The 21,689-nt window shown below is 39.8% G+C and overlaps 1 protein-coding gene across 2 annotated transcripts in view; it reads right to left on the reverse strand.

Moving 5' to 3' along the window:
- The window catches only part of LMBRD1 (LMBR1 domain containing 1), a 116,497-nt gene that overhangs the window by 70,339 nt on the left and 24,469 nt on the right, over nt 1-21,689 (reverse strand). For both annotated transcript variants that reach the window (XM_082669041.1, XM_082669042.1), the window contains exons 4-5: nt 6,926-7,023; nt 4,819-4,886 (exon numbers count right to left, since the gene is read on the reverse strand). In XM_082669041.1, coding sequence (XP_082525167.1) covers nt 4,819-4,886; nt 6,926-7,023 — 166 coding nt within the window. The remainder of the gene's footprint in view (nt 1-4,818; nt 4,887-6,925; nt 7,024-21,689) is intronic.

Here is a 21,689-nt window from a genome sequence, read left to right on the forward strand (position 1 = left end):
CCTAGCCCAACGGGATTGGTGACCCTACAAGAAGAAGAGGAGACCCTGGAGATACTCTCTCCACCGTGAAGCACAGAGGAAAGACCAGGTGAGGACACAGTGAGAATGACACCGTCCCTGAGCCAGGAGGGGAGTCCTCACCAGAAAGCAAACTTGCCCACACCCTAATCAGGACTTCAAGCCTCTACAACTGTGAGAAGATAAACACCTGCTGTTCACAGCAGTGTGAGCAGACTAATACAGGTGACCCTTGAACAATACGGGGGTTAGTGGCACCAACCCTCCACGCAGTCATAGCTCTGAGCATGGACTTATACTCGGCCCCCCAGACATGGTCCCACCACGTCCACAGTTCCTCAGCACCCACACACTCCACCAATCATGTCGTACTGTAGTGTTCACTGCTGAAAAACACCCACGTATAAGTGGGCCTGCACAGTTCAAACCCATGCTGTTCAGGGGTGAAGCATACATTACACCTGCTGTGCATCTTTATTCTAGTGTGCTGACCAACTTCCACGCCATCAAATTTTGATTCCAAGATTACTTCCTCTTATGTCTTACCTGATTCTGCAAGGCAGAACCTGCTACTCCCCATCAACACCTGGCGTCTATCTCTTATTAGAGCCCTTAAATATTGTAACTCAGGTTATCTATTTGCATCTCTCCCCATGTGAACCTTGAGGACAAACATCACGACCCTCCAACCTTATTCCCAAGACTACCCAACCCACAGGAGTTCCAAGTGTTAGCTGCATGAATTAGTTAAACCTAGACCACGTTTTTGCCATAAAATTATGTTTTATCAGAAAAAAATACATCACTTAACAAAAACTAGAAGTGTGTCACCTTCAAGAAAGTTTCAGGAAATGCAGTCAATCAGTTAACCTAACTGCATCTCATTCAAATACTCACACACGGTAACCAAACACTACTTGTCTTTTAGTCGCAAACTTCTGGCTTGTGAAATAGAGGAGTCCACACACTCTCCCCTACGTCAGTGTCCTGGGCAGATGCCTTCACCTCAAATACGGAGAAGAAAATAAAGGCGATCAGAGAAGAAGTCCTTCATTTGCCCGCCAAACCTCTGCACCTGCCTGGAACTCTTTCCATTCTTATCACTCTCAGAACCACAGAGAAAACGTCCTTCCCCCCTGACCGGAGCCTCCCACTGCCTGAGCGCTTTGGACGCCCTTCCTGCTCTCGTTACCCCCTGACAGCCAACACCATCAACTCCACCAAAACAGGGTCCCGGTACTAAGAAAGGCAGGAGGCGACACAGGGAGCACCGCACAGCAGTCATTTAGCTTACTGCCACAGGACAAAGCTCATTTTCTTCATTGGATGTTGCTACTGGAAAAGAGCAGAGACTAAAACTTGAGTTTCCTAATGCCTGACCCGGCGGCTGACTCCGAATCTCCTCCTGAACATGCCTAAGACTCAGCCACAAACCAAGCTGAGCCTCTCATGTTCCCTCTCCCAACCGGCTCTTCCTGCAGATTTGCCTGTGATGATAACGTCACCCTTCCTGTGTAGTCAAGGATTCGGCCTTGCCCCAAAACGAGGTCTGACTTTTACCCATGATTCTGGGATGTCATCCGTGTCATACGTGATGGGAGTGTCTGTGTTTAGGACAGGGGATGGCCACACTCAACCTTAGGTGGTGGCCAGAAAGACCAACATGTGGTTTAGGGTGGGCTTTGGGTCAGTGGCATCAGTGGGGGCTGATATAACCAGGCGGGCGATCAGTCACTCAGACACACCTGCGTGAGAGGGTCTCAATAAAAACGCCAAGCACCAAGGCTCACGTGAGCCTCCCCGGCTGTCAATACAAGCACTCCTCCAGCTTTCTGGAAGTCCACTTTATACCACTTCACTTTTACTAAAGACCTACATTAGCACCTATTTTCACTAACCAAAAGAAATCCGAAGGATCGTCACTTTTATGAAAAAGGCCAAAAGCAAAGACAACGTCAGTGCTGGTTCTGGAGTGAGCTGCTCCAGACGCGGTGTGCAGTGCGCCCAGAGCAGAGAGCGCGGCCCCGCCAAGCTCCTTCCCGGGGACCACATTCAGCATCTCAGCATCGGCCACCACAGCTCTGACCTTGTCTGTGGGCATCTGTGCTTTACCCGATTTATCTTGTGTGTCCGTGAGCCAGATGTGTCCTAAGGTAATTGCTTCTTCCCTTTACGCCTTCTCAGCTCAGGAAAGGTTTCAAAGGAACCGTCTACTTTTGGATGGCAGGGGAAACCTGTACTCCACGCACGTCGTCATACATGGAAGCCAGAAGGGGAATGTGTCCTGAGGACAACACACGCTTCACATCTGGAATCTTCCCAGACTCTGTCCTATGCATGTCTTAAAAGGTTGATTTTAGTCTGTATTCTTTACCTGTAATAGATGGTAACCATGAATATAACTGCTTTTGGTGAGTTCTGTGAGTCCCTCCAGAGAATTATCAAAGCTGAGGGTGGTTTTAGGAACTCCCCAAAGCTTGCGGGTGGTTTCAAAAGTAAGAGAAGTGCCTCTCGGACTCTGCAGCTGGGCTAACTCCAGGTGCATCCTCCATCCCCTTCTCTCTCGTACCCCCGCCCCGTACCTGACCTACCAGAAGATCCTGACGGCTCTCTCTCCAGAAGACAGGCAGGATCCAATCACTGCTGCTGCCATCCTGTCTTGCCTGGGTTACTGAGCAGACCTCATGTCTCCTGCCTTACCCCCCGCAAAGTCAACCCTCAAAACACCACCGGGAGATCTCTGCAAAATGTCGATCATGTCACTCCACGACCAGAGCCCCAGAACAGCTTCCCGCTCCTCGAGAATCAAGGCCAGAGTCCCGGCAACGGCCCCTGATGCCCCGCTCAGCTCGGCAGCTCTGGCCCCTCTACCCACACCTTCAGCTACTCCCGCCTCCGCCCCTCCACTCCATCCGCCCTGCTTTCCTCACTTTGTCTCGAACGTGCCAGACGCTCTCCTGCCTCGGGGCTTTCCAGCTGCTTTTGCTCTGACTGCAACGCTCTTCCCTCCACATGTGTTCACGGCTCCTGCACCTCCTTCAAGCGTCTTCTCGCCCCACCTTCTCAGCAGCGCCTTCCCCGAAAATGTCACGCCCCCAACACAGGCTATTTCCTTCGTCCGCTCCCCTAACCCCTACTGAGTGCACGGCCCGTGAGAAGAAGGAACTGTCTTTTCTATTAATCGCTGTTTCCCCAGCGCCTTGTACAGTATCTGGGACACAGTAAGTATTTGGAAAATAAGTGAATATTTTATTGTTCAAAATATCTGGTCAAACCGTCACTTCTCGTTATTAGTGGATTCGCAAGGAGCTGTTTGCTTCACTTTTAATATACTGCTTCTAAATAAATAAATATCATGTAGACAATCAGTTAAAGCTTATTAAAATCATACAAAATGTAAACTCTCTAGGACTGAAGATGATTTTCCATGCAAAGAACCAACAAATTTCAGAAGAAACTTCAGGTACCCTTTTGTCTGGGAAAGATATTCTGGCTGTTGTAAAGATCTGTGGTTTTACTGGCGGTTCTCCGTCATGTTCCAAGTCAGGAGCTGGCCAACTATTGACTACCCGTGTTTGTAAAGTTTTACTGGCACTCAGTCACGTCCTTTGGTTTATATATTGTCTGTGATTAGAGCTACAGGAAGAGAGTTGAGCAGTGTCACATGGACCCCTAACCTGAAATATTTACTATCTACCCTTTAAGAAAAGTTTGCTGATCTCTATTTAGATTTACAGATAAGGGAACTGAACACTGACAAAGCAAATTCACCTAACTATATCTGGCTTAATTTAAAAAGCCAAAAAAGACTTTTAAAAATATATTTAAGAGCTAAAATAAATAGCAAAACCACTAAAATGTGTCCTTTCAGCAAGTACGCTTTTTCATGACATATCAAGGCAAGAAAGGGACCTAAAAATATACTTTGACTATAGAACATGTGCATTCTAAGAACTCCTGGAACTACAAAAAGTTACTGACCAATTTTTTTCCCACCACAAATTGTATATGACAATTTTTTTTTACTTATTGAAAATTCTGAGACCAAATTACAAGCAGAAACTTTAAAAAACTTATTAGCACCTCATATATTTCCTAACATAAAAAACAAAATTATCAAGATCTATTTTAACAAAGATAAATGTCTTCCATTAACAGGGACAAATGTTTTCCAAAAAGAAAACTTTAAATGTATAAAAAATGTGCAAAATTTTATTGCCATTACTTTATAAAAACTTAAGGAAGAAGAATTAAGAACGAACTCATTGACAAAGTTTAATTCAAAGATTTAAAGACTGATGCATCAAACCTGAAAAGATATCCAGACAAGGACTTTTCATCAAAGTGTTGTTTATAAAAATGGAAAAACTGCTAACATCATAAGAATCAAAGTAGTCATCACTAGAAGATCAAATAAATTGTTGTATCCTAAGAAGGAAATGCAATACAGACAACATTGATGGATATACATTCACTATACTGAAGAGATGTCAACCAGTGGATTACCAAGAATCCCATAAAATATAATCACATTTGTGTAAAATTACAACATGGAAGGTTATGTGGGAGAAGGGGCTTTCCGCACATATTTGAGCACATAGAAAATGTCTAGACAGAACACTGTAGAAAAAGGGGTTAATTATGGTTACTGTTTGTTGGTGATATAAAAGGTAGTTTGTTCTTTTTTTTTAAATTCTCTTAATCTTCTGTCCTAGACTTTTATGAATGAGTCCTTATTATTATTATTATTGTTAAAATAATGCTATTTCCATTTTCAGGAAAACAAAAATCAAGACTTACCCAACTAAAAGAAGTAGTGCACAAATCACAGCAAATCCAAAAGTATACTTGAATGCCGTTTTAATTTGCTAGATGTCAAGGGAGAAAAAATATTCCGTTTAGTAAGACTTTTAAAATATAAAATATTCTCGGCTATAGCGTAACAGCACTTTCATATCCTATGCACATTTATATTCAACTGTGTAAAGCTCCCCTTGTTGAAAAAGAAATCTTAAAATTTAAAGAAAAACAATGTATATATCACATCTTAAGTATCTATCAAACTACACTAGATTTTTAAAATCTTTTCAATGGTTAGACCTTGTGAAAAGCAGAACACCTAAAGCATAATTAATTCTCCAGTGGGAGAATTAATAGTAATTAATTTACTTTAGTAAAATTACCACAATATTTAATAAAATATTTCTCAAAACAGGGAGCATTCAGAATCCACAATGCCCCTACCCCAATTCACCAAAATGGGTTAAGTAATAATTACAATACATATTTAATTTACATATGTTTGTATGTATATATCATATATAAAACAAACATATACTTATGTATACTTATTATATAAGATCCCACATGCCACAAGGCATGGCCAAAAAATAATAAATAAATAAATAAAATAAATGTCACGAGAGGGATGATGGTATCATTAAAAAAAAAGGAAATTAACTTTATGCTTAAATGATGAATTCTTATTCACAAATACCTAAAGTAAAGGTAAGGAGGGTCAACCAAAAGGGATGGGGAAGATGTGCTTTAGAAGAAGTGAAGAGAAGAGAAGAGAAAGCATTTATCTCATTCAGTTTTCAACAGTAAACTGGTGACCAGCCACTTTACCTTACATACCTTGGGTTTTCAAATGTAGAGTTATAGTATCTGCAAACAATAATTCGACTTTCTTTATAAATATTTCAGCATAGTATTTTTTTTCTCTAACAAATTGCACTGATTACCACTCTGGGAATCATTTAAAATACTGTTGAAGTACTTTGCTCATGATCTTAATGCAAATGCTTTAAGGTTTTAATAAACAGGGCTATGCATAATGCTGGCTTTTGAGTAAATATATTTGTGTATTTAAATACAAAAAAAAAAACAAGGTATAAAACAAACTCCTATAACTCAATAAAAAGACAAAAGAAATTTATTCCTTTTCTGCTGCTTTTTTCCCCTGAAATCAGAAATAAAGTGTTTGATTTTCGCAAATACGCTTCAACATACAATTTCTTCAAGGACCTATTAAATTACTATTTACTAACAGATGTGCCGATTCTAAACCACCACTGCAACCTAGAGATAGTCCCAACTCAGTTATACTGCATTAATGTACTTTTAAGATGCTCCTGAATTCTATCTGCTAATGTTTTAGTGAAGATTTTTCTACCAAGACTTAAGTGACCTTGATCTGCAGTTTTGGGCGTGCACGTGTGCTCTACTAATCACGTTCCTGTATCGGTGTTACCATGGACTGGTAAGACCAGTCTGCAAATGTTCCTCCTTTATGCCCTAGAACTGGGGTCAGCACACTACATCCTGTGGGTCACACGCAGCCCCCTCCTACTTCACATCACACTCGCTGAGTCCTGTCTCTGGCTACTTTCACACTATGATCACAGAGCTGAGTGGCTGAGATAAGAGTCTGTATGGCCTACAAAGCCTAAGATATTTACAACCTGACCTTTTACAGAAACAAGCCTGCTGACCCCTGCTCTAGAACTGCTCTAAAACGACAGTCACAAGTCCCATGTGGTTCCTGAGCGCCTGGAATATGGCTGGCTGGAACTGGCATGTGCTGTAAGTGTAAAATGCACTCTAAATTTCAAAGACAGTGTGACAAAATGTAATGTCTCATTACTAACAAGTTTTTGACTATTTGCAATAATAATGCTTGCAACATAGTACATTAAATACAATGTGTCATGAGAAATAATTTCAACTGCTCTTTCTACTTATTTTCATGTGGCTACCAGAAAATTTAAAATTTCCCATGTGGATTACATTATATTTCTATTAGACAACACTGCTCTAGAATAAATTCAAAGTCACATCACTCTCTGAAAAAGAAGGAAATAATCTTTCCCCCCTAAACTGAGATCTCTAAATTAAAGCTACTCACAGTGCATTTACCAGTATCATCATCATCCTTTTCTTCATAGTAGAAGTAGACAAAAGGGATCCAGAAGAACACACAGAATAATATAACAGAATATAAGGCTGTGGAAAGAAATAAGCTGAGTTAAAATAAAACACATGAACTTAATAACTGTTTCATACATATATGTACACACACACACACACACACACACACACACACACTCCCCATCTGATCCCTAGAACCGTAACTCTATACGTATATGTAATATCCAAAATCAGCCTTTTCTGACCCCCATTCCAAGAAATCAACACCACTATTAACATAACAAATCATAATTCAAGTTAACTATGGGGCAATTTTTAGCAATAATCATGATGGTAATTGTGCCGATAAATTGTGGCAGCTAACATCTCAGGTCTCACTATGTACTCACCAGTGGTTAAGAACTTTCTGTGAACCATCTCATTTAAATAAACTTTAACTTTTGTCTTCCTTCCACCTTAATACTGAGTACAGCTGACACATTTGCCAGTCACTCAAGTTAAAGAAACAACTATAATTGATGCTAAATTTTTGACACAAATAATTTCCCTAATCTAAGTTTAAAATATGCAGTGTTATGAAACTGATCTTATAAGAAATCAAGATAGAGAAAAAGTAAGAACAGTAAAACCAGATTCAAAGTTAACTAATATGAATTTCTATTTATCTGCTTTAAAATAACGTTAGATTTGAGATACTTTCAACCAGTAGTCAATCAAAATATTTCTTTTAATTCAATACAGAACTTAAAATTTGAACAGCAAACGATACAGTATTTAAAATAAAAACAACATAAACAACTTTTTGAGACTTAACAAACCCACCTAAGAAACCTGGCCTTAAAACCTTCTGTGTATTTACATTTATTTGCATATACATAAGTTCAAGGAAAATAGTGACAACATAATTATATAAAGCAACCACAGGATGATAATCATTATACTCCTTTATTTAAAAAAAAGTATTTGTTAGTAATGTATAATAAACCCCAAATTACTTACTCTCTTGGAAGGAACGACTGTATGAGTTACATTGTTTTTAAACATGATCTAAATACTTGCTAGCACCATCTATCTGGAGGCCACTTACGAAACAGCCCCCACTAGCTGCAACACAGTTAAAAAAAAACCCTCAGAACAGGGCCCTAAATAACTGACAGGAAAATCAGAGTTAATTTATACTGACCAATCACAAAATGACTGTCAGCATACTGAATTTTGGCACTACAGATATTCAGTGAAATTTATGCAATCTTTTAATATTATAAAAAACTAATAATGACAGTAAATCTTTAAGGGTAATGAATATTGGTGTTTCTACTACAAACCAGAGAGTAGTCAGTATTAACATTTCTATTACAAATCTAAGAGCTGGTGGAAATAAACAAGTACTGAAAGAAGTAACCAAAGTAAGTATTCTAAAAGCTTCAAAAAATTAAACATAAAGGGAAAGTACTATAAATCACCCTAAACACCGTACCAATATTATGACTGAAATAATCAAATAATCTGTACAGAAGAGGAAAAACCCTAAATTAGGACAACAGAGTATAGTGGGCTGACAACCACATGCCAAAAACTTCAATAAACTGACAGATGCAGTAAGGTTTGGCTTCAGCCTCAGTACATCATTTGTGTCTACTACTTGGTGGCCTAGGCCTTCACACAGCCAAAGAGCCTAGTGACTATTTCATAAGCACTCCTGGTATTCCTGAACTTGTGTGATCAATGACCTTGCAAATGCCTAAGTTACCATGATACTCATTTAGCAGAACAAGGTATAAAATTAACTCCTATAAATAAAATACAAATAACCCACTTTTAAAAGTAGACAAAAGACAGATACTTCATCACAGAAGATATACAAAATGGCCAATAAGCACTTTTAACAGGTGCTCATCATCATTAGTCATCAGGAAGATGCAAATTAAACCTGTAATGAGATACTACAGACCCACTAGGATGGCTAAAATTAAACTGACAATACCAAGTGTTACCAAGAATGCAGAACAACAGACATTCCCTTACTTTGCTAGAGGGAGTATAAAACAGCATAACACTGTAGAAAACTGTTCAGTAGTTTCTTACCAAGTTAAACATATACCTACCATATGACTGAACAATTCTATTCCGCCAGCAATGAAGTGCAGCGACATATGCAAAGTCCTTCTGACCAGAGAAGCCTGCCTGAGTTGCAGAGTCCAGGGCTCTTACTGGGGACTTAGAATATAGGCACATTTGCCTGAGTGACCAGCTATGATGACCATATACAGACCCCGAGAAGGAAAGCAAGTAGTCACCATAAATCACGCACACAAACAAGCTAAACAAGTTGGACTGTGGGGTTCCATGCCGCATTCAGCTATACAGAACCATTTAGCAATTAGTAACATTAGGGAACATCCAAGGGCCAGGTGTTGGTCAAGTGTCAGCCACACAAGCAGGTCCTCCTAAAGATATGTGAGAATTAAACAATATCGGGTCTGATTCACAACAAGAAAGTTGATAGCAACATTACTAACAGTGATCAAAAACTGGAATCGATCCAAATGTCCACCAACAGGTGAACGGATACACTGAGTGGTACAGTCACACAAATGACTACTGTACAGCAATAAGAAAGAATAAACTATGAACGCATGTGATGAGGATGAACCTCAGACCTTAAACTGAATAACAGCAGCACAGACACAAGAATACATCTTCTACGGTTGAACTTAAGGAAGTTCGAGAACTAGCAAAACCAAAAAAGTGGTTGGGGCAGCTCCTGACTATAAAGAGACACGAGGATGTAGAGCAACCAAAAATCTCATATGTTGCTGGTAGGAAAATCCAGAAAAGCCAATTCCTAGGAACCAACACCTGGAGGAAGGAAGTGGGGAAGACACAATTCTGAAGAGACGCTTAACATCCCCTCAGCCTGGCACTGCTCTAAGTCTCTCTTCCCCTGACACCACATTCTAAGCTACCTTCTGCTTATCTGACTGTTCTTTCTCAGTGTCCTTCAGAAAGATTTCTTCCTTTAGCCTGTAAATGTTAAATTGTAAAGAAGGAATTAAATTAACATTTTTATGTGTTTCGGATCAGTTCTAATGCCAAGTTGGACTTATATCAATATACCTGTAAATGGGAAAAAAAAATGCTGCTACCACTATCATCAAACAGAGAAATTGCTTCGTTTAAAGCTCTACTTCAGCCTCACGGGCTTCCTCCCTGCAGAGCCTGGGAGCGACAGCCCTCCCCTCGCACCTGACTGGGCCTCTGGGGTAAGGAGGTGCTACACAAAAGGAAATCTGAGGCACAGAGAGCTACACTGCCTGGTCCAAGATCACAGAACTACTGTGTGGCTGACAGGGCCTCGGTGCTCCGGCTGGGTGTCAGGTCTGAGCCTCCGAGGTGGGACAGGCGAGTCCAGGTATTGGAGCACTGGAGACCTCCCAGCCCCAAGTGATATCAATCGGCGAGAGCTCTCCCAGAGATCTCCATCTCAACGCTAAGACCCAGCTCCACTCAACGACCAGCAAGCTCCAGTACTGCACACCCCCTGCCAAACAGCTAGCAAGACAGGAACACAACCCCACCCATTAGCAGAGAGGCTGCCTAAAATCATATTCAAGTTCACAGACACCCCAAAACACACCACCAGACACGGTCCTGCCCACCAGAAAGACAAGATCCAGCCTCATCCATCAGAACACAGGCACCAGTCCCCTCCACCAGGAAGCCTACACAACCCACTGAACCAACCTAAACCACTGGGGACAGACACCCAAAACAGGAACTACGAACCTGCAGCCTGCGAAAAAGAGACCCCAAACACAGTAACTTAAGCAAAATGAGAACACAGAGAAACACACAGCAGATGAAGGAGCAAGGTAAAAAACCCACCAGACCAAACAATGAAGAGGAAATTGGTAGCCTACCTGAAAAACAATTCAGAGTAATGATAATAAAGATGATCCAGGGCTTCCCTGGTGGCCCAGTGGTTGAGAGTTCACCTGCCGATGCAGGGGACGCGGGTTCATGCCCCGGTCTGGGAAGATCCCACATGCCGCGGAGCGGCTGGGCCCGTGAGCCATGGCCGCTGAGCCTGTGCGTCCGGAGCCTGTGCTCCGCAACGGGAGAGGCCACAACAGTGAGAGGCCCGCGTACCGCAAAAAAAAAAAAAGGATAATCCAAAATCTTGGAAAGAGAATGGAGAAAATACAAGAAACGTTGAACAAGGACCTAGAAAACCTAAAGAGCAAACAATGATGAACAGCACAATAAATGAAATTTAAAATTCTCTACAAGGAAATCAATAACAAAATAACTGAGGCAAAACAACGGATAAGTGACCTGGAAGAAAAAATGGTGGAAATAACTACCACAGAGGAGAATAAAGAAAAAAGAATGAAAAGATTTAAGTAGAGTCTCAGAGACCTCTGGGACAACATTAAACGCACCAACAATTGAATTACAGGGGTCCCAGAACAAGAAGAGGAAAAGAAAGGGACTGAGAAAATATTTGAAGAGATTATACTGGAAGACTTCCCTAATATGGGAAAGGAAACAGTCAATCAAGTCCAGGAAGCGCACAGAGTCCCACACAGGATAAATCCAAGGAAAAACACACCAAGACACATATTAATCAAACTATCAAGCATAAAATACAACGAAAAAATATTAAAAGCAGCAAGGGAAAAAAACCAAATAACATAACCCATAAGTTTAACAGCTGATCTTTCAGCAGAAACTCTGCAGGCCAGAAGGGACTAGCAGGACATATTTAAAGTGATGAAAGGGAAAAACCTACAACTAAGATTACTCGATCCAGCAATGATCTCATTCAGATTTGACAGAGAAATTAAAACCTTTACAGACAAGCAAAAGCTAAGAGAATTCAGCACCACCAAACCAGCTTTACAACAAATGCTAAAGGAACTTCTCTAGACAAAAAACACAAGAGAAGGGAAAGACCTACAAAAACAAACCCAAAACAATTAAGAAAATGGTAATGGGAACATACATATCGATAATTACCTTAAATTTAAGTGGATAAAATGATCCAACCAAAAGACACAGACTGGCTAAATGGATACAAAAACAAGACCCATATATATGCTGTCTACAAGAGACCCACTTCAGACCTAGGGACACACAGAGACTGAAAGTGAAGAGATAGAAAAAGATATTCCATGGAAATGGAAATCAAAAGAAAGCTGGAGTAGCAATTCTCATATCAGACAAAATAGACTTTAAAACAAAGACTATTACAAGAGACAAAAAAGGACACTACATAATGATCAAGGGATCAATCCAAGAAGAAGATATAACAATTGTAAATACTTGAACCCAACAGAGGAGCACCTCAATACATAAGGCAAATGCTAACAGCCATAAAAGGGGAAATCGACAATAACACATTCATCACAGGGGACTTTAACACCCCATTTTCACCAATGGACAGATCAACAAAAATGAAAATAAATAAGGAAACACAAGCTTTAAATGACACATTAAACAAGATGGACTTAGTTGATATTTATAGGACATTCCATCCAAAAACAACAAAACACACTTTCTGCTCAAGTGCTCACGGAACATTTCTCCAGGATAGATCATATCTTGGGTCACAAATCAAGCCTTGGAAAATTTAACAGAATTCAAATCATATCAAGTATCTTTTCTGACCACAACGTTTTGAGACTAGATATCAATTATAGGAAATCTGTAAAAAATACAAACACATGGAGGCTAAACAATACTCTACTACATAACCAAGAGATCACTGAAGAAATCAAAGAGGAAATTAAAAACTACCTAGAAACAAATGACAATGAAAACACGAAAACCGAAAACCTATGGGATGTAGCAAAAGCAGTTCTAAGAGGGAAGTTTATAGCAACACAATCCTACCTCAAGAAACAAGAAACATCTCAAATAAACAACCTAACCTTAGACCTAAAGCAACTAGAGAAAGAATTAAAAAAAAACCAAAGTTAGCAGAAGGAAAGAAATCATAAAGATCAGATCAGAAATAAATGAAAAAGAAATAAGGAAACAATAGCAAAGATCAATAAAACTAAAAGCTGGTTCTCTGAGAAGATAAACAAAATTGATAAACCATTAGCCAGACTTATCAAGAAAAAAGGAAGACTCAAATCAACAGAATTAGAAAGGCAAAAGGAAAAGTAACAACTGACACTGCAGAAATACAAAAGATCATGAGAGATTATTACAAGCAACTATATGCCAATACAATGGACAACCTGGAAGAAATGGACAAATTCTCAGAAAAGCACAACCTTCCGAGACTGAACCAGGAAGAAACAGAAAATATAAACAGACCAATCACAAGCACTGAAATTGAAACTGTGATTAAAAATCTTCCAGCAAACAAAAGCCCAGGACCAGATGGCTTCACAGGCGAATTCTATCAAACATTTAGAGGAGAGCTAACACTTATCCTTCTCAAACTCTTCCAAAATATAGCAGAGGGAGGAACACTCCCAAGCTCATTCTACAAGGCCACCATCACACTGATACCAAAGCCAGACAAAGATGTCACAAAAAAAGAAAACTCCAGTCCAATACCACTGATGAACATAGATGCCAAAAATCCTCAACAAAATACTAGCAAACAGAATCCAACAGCACATTAAAGGATCATACACAATGATCAAGTGGGGTTTATCCCAGGAATGCAAGGATTCTTCAATATACTCAAATCAATCAATATGAAACACCATATTAACAAAATGAAGGATAAAAACCATATGGTAATCTCAATAGATGCAGAAAAAGCTTTCGACAAAATTCAACACCCACTGATGATAAAAACCCTCCAGAAAGTAGGCACAGAGGGAACTTACCTCAACATAATGAAGGCCACATATGACAAACCCACAGCCAACATCGTTCTCAATGATGAAACACTGAAACCATTTCCACTAAGATCAGGAACAAGACAAGGTTGCCCACTCTCACCATTATTACTGAACACAGTTTTGGAAGTTTTAGCCAAAGCAATCAGAGAAGAAAAAGAAATAAAAGGAATCCACGTGGGAAAAGAAGAAGTAAAGCTGTCACTGTTTGCAGATGACATGATACTATACATAGAGAATCCTAAAGATGCTACCAGAAAACTACCAGGACTAATCAATGAATTAGGTAAAGTAGCAGGATACAAAATTAATGCACAGAAATCTCTGGCATTCCTACACACTAATGATGAAAAATCTGAAAGAGAAATTAAGGAAACACTCCCAGTTACCACTGCAACAAAAAGAATGAAATACCTAGGAATAAACCTACCTAAGGAGACAAAAGACCTGTATGCAAAAAACTATAAGACACTGATGAAAGAAATTAAACATGATACCAACATGATGGAGAGATATACCATGCTCTTGAATTGGAAGAATCAACATTGTGAAAATGACTATACTACCCAAAACAATCTACAGATTCCATGCAATCCCTATCAAACTACCAATGGCATTTTTCACAGAACTAGAGCAAAAAATTTCACAATTTGTATGGAAACACAAAAGACCCTGAAGAGCCAAAGCAATCTTGAGAAAGAAAAGCAGAGCTGGAGGAATCAGGCTCCCTGACTTCAGACTATACTACAAAGCTACAATAAGCAAGAGAGTATGGTACTGGCACAAAAACAGAAATATAGATCAGTGGAACAGGACAGAAAGCCTGGAGATACACCCATGCACATATGGTCACTTTACCTTTGATAAAGGAGGCAAGAATATACAATGGAGAAAAGACAGCCTCTTCAATAAGTGGTGCTGGGAAAACCAGACAGCTACATGTAAAAGAATGAAATTAGAACACTCCCTAACACCATACACAAAAATAAACACAAAATGGATTAAAGACCTAAATGTAAGACCAGACACTATAAAACTCTTCGAGGAAAACATAGGCAGAACACTCTATGACATAAGTCACAGCAAATTCCTTTTTGACCCAGCTCCTAGAGAAATGGAAATAAAAACAAAAAAAAACAAATGGGACCTAATGAAACTTCAAAGCTTTTGCAAAGCAAAGGAAACCATAAACAAGACCAAAAGACAACCCTCAGAATGGGAGAGAATATTTGCAAACGAAGCAACGGACAAAGGATTAATCTCCAAAATACACAAAGAGCTCACAGAGCTCAATATCAAAAACACAAACAACCCAATTAAACAATGGGCGGAAGACCTAAATAGACATTTCACCAAAGACATACAGACGGCCAAGACGCACATGAAAATCTGCTCAACAGGGCTTCCCTGGTGGCACAGTGGTTGAGGGTCCACCTGCTAATGCAGGGGACGCGGGTTCGTGCCCCGGTCCGGGAAGATCCCACATGCCGCGGAGTGGCTGGGCCCGTGAGCCATGGCCGCTGAGCCTGCGCGTCCGGAGCCTGTGCTCCGCAATGGGAGAGGCCGCAACAGTGAGAGGCCCGCGTACCGCAAAAAAAAAAAAAGCTGCTCAACATCACTAACTATTAGAGAAATGCAAATCAAAACTATGAGGTATCACCTCACACCGGTCAGAATGGCCATCATCAAAAAAACCACAAACAATAAATACTGGAGAGGGTGTGGAGAAAAGGGAACCCTCTTGCACTGTTGGTGGGAATGTAAATTGATACAGCCATTATGGAGAACAGTATGGAGGTTCCTTAAAAAACTGAAAAAAGAACTACCATATGACCCAGCAATCCCATTACTGGGCATATACCCTGAGAAAACCATAATTCACAAAGAGACATGTACCACAATGTTCACTGCAGCACTATTTACAATAGCCAGGAAATGGAAGCAACCTAAATGTCCATCGACAGATGAATGGATAAAGAAGATGTGGCACATATATACAATGGAATATTACTCAGCCATAAAAAGAAATGAAATTGAGTTATTTGTAGTGAGGTGGATGGACCTAGAGTCCGTCATACAGAGTGAAGTAGGTCAGAAAGAGAAAAACGAATACCATATGCTAACACATACATATGGAACCTAAAAAAAGGAAAATGGCTCTGAAGAACCTAGGGGTAGGACAGGAATAAAGACGCAGAAGTAGAGAATGGACTTGAGGACACGGGGAGGGGGAAGGGTAAGCTGGGACAAAGTGAGAGAGTGGCATGGACTTACATACACTACCAAATGTAAAATAGGTAGCTAGTGGGAAGCAGCCACATAGCACAGGGAGATCAGCTTGGTGCTTTGTGACCACCTAGAGGAGTGGGATAGGGATGGTGGGAGGGAGACGCAAGAGGGAGGGGATATGGAGATATATGTATACTGGTAGCTGATTCACTTTGTTATACAGCAGAAACTAACACAACAACGTAAAGCAATTATAGTCCAATAAAGATGTTAAAAAAATAAAAACACTGTTCCATGCAAAAAAAAAAATACAAATAATAAAATTCTACTTCAAACTGATAGCTATTTTCAAAGTAAAATTATTGTTAACTCCAACAGGGATGACACTCATATCCTGATGTCTTTATATTTACTGGTAAATGTTTTTGTTAAAAGACTGCTACCAGCACGTTAAAGATAAACAGACTAGTTTGTTTAATAGTCCCACTAACATCAAGAAAACAGACTAAGAAAAAAATTTTAAACCTCACGTCCAAAAGAAGGGAAAAAAAAAGAAAAAAGAAACACACACACAAAAAACAAAGAAAAATAAATAAGTTTAAAAAACCTCATGCCCAGAGAAATTGGCAAAAATTAAACTCATAAAACAAGTTATTTTTTTAAAACGAAACTAACAAAAAAACAAGTGCACAGAAAGCCAACAACTCTCAAAAGGCCACAGACAAAAACTGTAGCAAAGAATACATGATAATTCTTATGATTTTTGAAATATATGCAAAGCAAACAATCTACCTTTTCAAAACTGCATAATTAAAACTCACATAAGAATAAATTAGACTTAAGATAAATTAGACTTAAGTCATACATCAATTTATCTTAAGTCAACATAAGATAAATTAGACTTCTGAATTTTTAGACATTCTTTATCCCTCCCAACTACCAGTGAAAACACTAAAACAAAGAATAACTTAGTCAATATTGTAATAGTATAGTTAATCATTACAAAGCATTTTGTTCTAGAGGGTCAAAGCATAAAGATATTCTGGGAACTCTAAAAGCCTTCTAGAATTATCCCATTGTCCCAGCTGAAACAATCTGGGGTCAAGGCCGCTAGCTGCATACACAATACTCATTTTCCTTTCAGCTCCCATTGCCTTTTTTGTCTTTCTCCCTTCCTTTGACGTTCTGCCTAAAATGGACACATCATAGCTTAACTCCAGCTACTCTCCTGGACTTTGTGGTGACCTTAAAGTAGAAATCAGGTACTAAGGATGGAGAGCAGAGAGGAAAGGAGCTAGCTTAGGCGCCTCCTGATGATGCCTTACCAGCCTTGGATAGCCTCTCTCCAGACTTATTGTATGTAAGACCGAAAAACCACTATACTATTTAAGCCATGCATTTCCAATCTGTTCACAGCAGCCAGGTGTAATTCCTAAGAGAGAATTTTGTAGGAGAAATGGGGGACCCCAAACATTCACTCCTGAGCCATCCTGAGTGCCTGGTGGTGCTGTGAGGGGTGAGTGGAATAGATCTCAATTTGTTTTTGCCACTGAACATGGCAGCATCATGAGGTGCCACAGAGTCCCCTGGGTTCAAGATATACTTCTCCTTCCCTCCTTCCCCTAATAATCAACACCAGTCCCTCCAGCTGATACAGTAACTATTATACCCTGTTCACTCAGTGGAATAAGGAGACCAAAATGGTCAGGTAGAAATCACACCTCCTAATTCAATGAAATCATTGTTTCATCCCTGCTGGATGTACTCCCATATGGCTGGTAAGAATTCTAAATCAGAGGAGCTCAGCTGCAAGGTGAAAAGCAAAAATTTTGTGAATGGTTCATTAGGAATATTAGTACAAAGTGCCATGCTCACTTCTACCCCTTAGTCACCAGTCACATGTAAACAGATTATGGGAGAAAAGAACCATATGGTAAGTGCTCAGTGGTTCACAGCATTCTCTAACACACAGAAAGAGCACTTCTCAATTCATTTTGGGAAGCTAGCAGAGTCTTGATACTCAAACCTGATGAGAATAAGATAAAGGAAAATTACAGACCAGTTTCACCTCTGAATCAATTTTTAAAAGAATCCTAAACGAGACAGCAGCAATCAAATCCAGCAGAAGATTTAAAAACAAACCCAAAAAGCCACCGTTATGACCAATCTGGGTTTATCCTAGGAACGCAAAGTTGGTTTAAGAGCAATTTATCCATGTAACACATCACTTGGAGGAACTAAAACCAAAAAACTTCATATGATTATCTCCCCTGACAAATGTATTCAATTCAACAAACATCTACTGAGTACTTTCCAGGCATCATTCTAGGGGGTCACAGACATGGTTAAATCAAAACTCAGAGTTCCCTACTCTCACATCGCTTAATTCTACTGGGAAAAAGAGAGAATATTTAGAATCACTGTACGAACTACTCAGAGTATGTTAAAAAATTTCTTGTATCAGTAAGAAAAATACAACCCAACTGCAAAAAGGTACTTGAAGCAGAAAACTGAAAAAGCCAATAAATCTTAAAAGACATGCAACTTCATTTCCAAATAAGTGAAATGCAAATTAGTGAATGATCATTTCACACTCGCCAGACTGGCAAAAACTAAAAATACATGGTGATGTCAAAGTTCAGGGTATAGCAACTAGAAGGCTATATCCTCCTAACAAGACTTTAAACTGGTACATTTAGAAAAATGATCTGTCATTATTTAGTATGTTGAAGATGAACATAACTTATGACCCACCGACTCCATTATATGTATATATTTTGCACACATGCAATAAGAAATGTGTACAAACATGTTCATTGCACAATTTTTAATAGCAAAAATCCAAATGTCCAGACTGACCAACATGCAGTATACAGTCATACACAATGAAAATAAACTACCCTTTATGCAATAACATGTTTGAATTCCCCGAACATGTGGTTGAATTGAAAACAAGCAAGTAATTTCATATAAAGTTCAAAAAATGTAAAACTAAGGACACAGGATGGTAACACTATAAGGCAGGCAAGGAATTAACACAGACAATTTAAGTAGTGGTGATTTCTAAGGGGGTTGGGGAGGAGATGGTGTCAGGGAAAGGCACACAGGGAACTTCAAAATGCTGACTTCAAACCTCAAACTTTGCATGCTTAATAAATACTTTGCAAGTATAAAAGTACTTTGTATTGAGTAAATATCAAGATTGTCAACATTTACAAGACAGCTGTGGTGGGCAGCCTCTAAAATGCTCCTGATGAGGCCAGCACTTCCAATATTCATGCCCTGCCTTTCAGTGTGGGCTGGACCAGTAAATCACTGCTGATAAGACAGTATGACAAAAGGGGGGCAACAAGTTACTGAAAGACTGGTTTCCAGCTTGCTCGCAGGCCTGTTGTGAACTGCTCTATGGAAGGTGCACGTGGCCAGGAACTGACACTGCTGAGGACACACAGACAAGACCTGAGGCCGCCCACGCCCACGAGGGGGAGCTCGGGAGCCAGGTCCCCCCTAGCGGAGCCTTGAGACACTGCTTCTGGACTCCTGACCCACAGAAATGGTGACACAATGTTTGTTGTTTTCAACTGCTAAATTTGGGGGTAATTTGTTACGTGACAATAGATAACTAGTACCACTGCTGACAGTAGAGCAAAGTGATTAAAACATTCTGGTGCATGATCTGACAGTATAGAACTTGGAGAATAAAATCGTTTCCAGGTTTTAATTTAGAATATGTCGTCTGAAGAACAGTCGTTTTACCTTAAGGACTATTTTCGTTGGTTGCTTCCTCTCTCTATGGTATTTATTTCAAGGTTTACGCTGCAATGCCATTTTTATAACAAGAAATTGTTAAACTACATGGTCAGAGGAAAGGCTGAGCAATTTATAGTGTAACTCACAGTTGCGTGGCAATTAATGATAACTAGACTGTTATCATTAACTGTTGACTCCAAAGTTATACATAGAAATATTAGCTGAAATAACAGTACATAAAAAAGACATAATGCAAATTAGCATTACTATCTGACTATTCTTGAAAGCCATGTTGTGTGATATACAAAGAATCACATTCCAATTTATAAACCTTAGTACTTCATAGCTTTTCAGCCTCATTTTTGTCCACCTGTAAATTAAGATAAGATTCCAACTCTAGAAAATAAAAAGAAATCATAATAATGCAAGTCCCCTCAAGTTTTAAGTCATAATACTAGCAGCTATCCTGTGCTGACAGCCTGTCGTATATCCAGCTCTGTGCTACTCTTGACTTACGTTTGCCCATTAAATATTTTTCCCAACAACTTTGTAATACAATTTACATATCACAAGATGCACGAATTGTAGGTCTACAATTCAATGATTTTTAGTAAATGTATACTGTTGGGTAACTATCACCACGATTCATTCTGAGAACATTTCCATTACCTCAGACAGGCTGCTCTGTGCCAGTTTGCAAATAATCCCACTCCAACCCCCAGTTTGAGGCAACCCCTGATCTGCTTTCTGTCTCTAGAGATTTGCCTTTTCTGGACATTTCATACAGATGTAATTACACAAGATGCAGTCTTTCGTCTCCGGCTTCTTTCACTAAGCACAGGGGTTGGGAGATTTTTTTCTGTAAACCGTCAGATCATATTTTCAGCTTTGCAGCCTATACATCCCTGTCACAACCACTCAACTCTGATGTTAGAGCATGAAAGTAGCCACAGACAACAGGTAAACAAATTGGCATCTAGATTTAGGGGCCCGTGGGCCAAGCCACAAGTTGCTGATCTCTGACTCAGATTGCTGAACACGCATCCCATTGTATGGACAGAACACATTTCACTTAAATATTCATCAGCTGTCAAACATGTGGATTCTTTCCAGTTCTGTGCTATTACGAAAAAAGCTGCTGTGGAATTTGCATACATCTTCATGTGGACATTATGTTCAGCTGGATCATACAGTAAGTTTAACTTTTTAGCAAAGCTGAAGACTGCTTTCCAACGTAATGCACCATCTTACATTCCCAACAGCAGCGTTTGAACTCTCCAGTTTCTCCGATCTGTCAATACTTGGATAGTGTCTGGTTTTTATTACAGCCATTATGGACTGAATGTTTGTACACCCCAAAATGTACAGGTTAGAGCCCTAACCTCCAGTGTGATGGTATTTGGAGGTGGGACCTCTGGTAGGTAATTAGGTTTAGATGATGTCATGAGTGGGACCCCCATGACATGATTCGGGTCCTCAGGATAAAGGGAAGAGAAGCCAGATCTCTCTCTCTCCCCGTCCCTCTGCCACGTGAGGACACAGCAAGAAGGCAGCCCTCTGCAAGCGAAGAGAGGAACTGAATCTGCTGGCACCTTGATCTTACACTTCCCAGTCTCTACAACCATGAGACATACGTGTCTGTTGTTTAAGTCACCCAGCCTGCGGTATTCTGTAATAGCAGCCTAAGCTGACACATTCTGGTGGCTGTGCAGCAGTATCTCACTGGGGATTTAATCTACATTTCCCTAATGATTAACAATGTTGTACATCTTTTTATGTGCTTACAAGCAATTTAGAGATCGTTGATTTTTTTAAATAAATTTATTTATTTATTTTTGGCTGCACTGGGTTTTTGTTGCTGCGCGTGGGCTTTCTCTAGTTGCAGCGCGCGTGCTTCTC

This window comes from Grampus griseus, assembly GCF_964374135.1.
Source record: "Grampus griseus genome assembly, chromosome: 13".
NCBI lineage: Eukaryota > Metazoa > Chordata > Mammalia > Artiodactyla > Delphinidae > Grampus > Grampus griseus.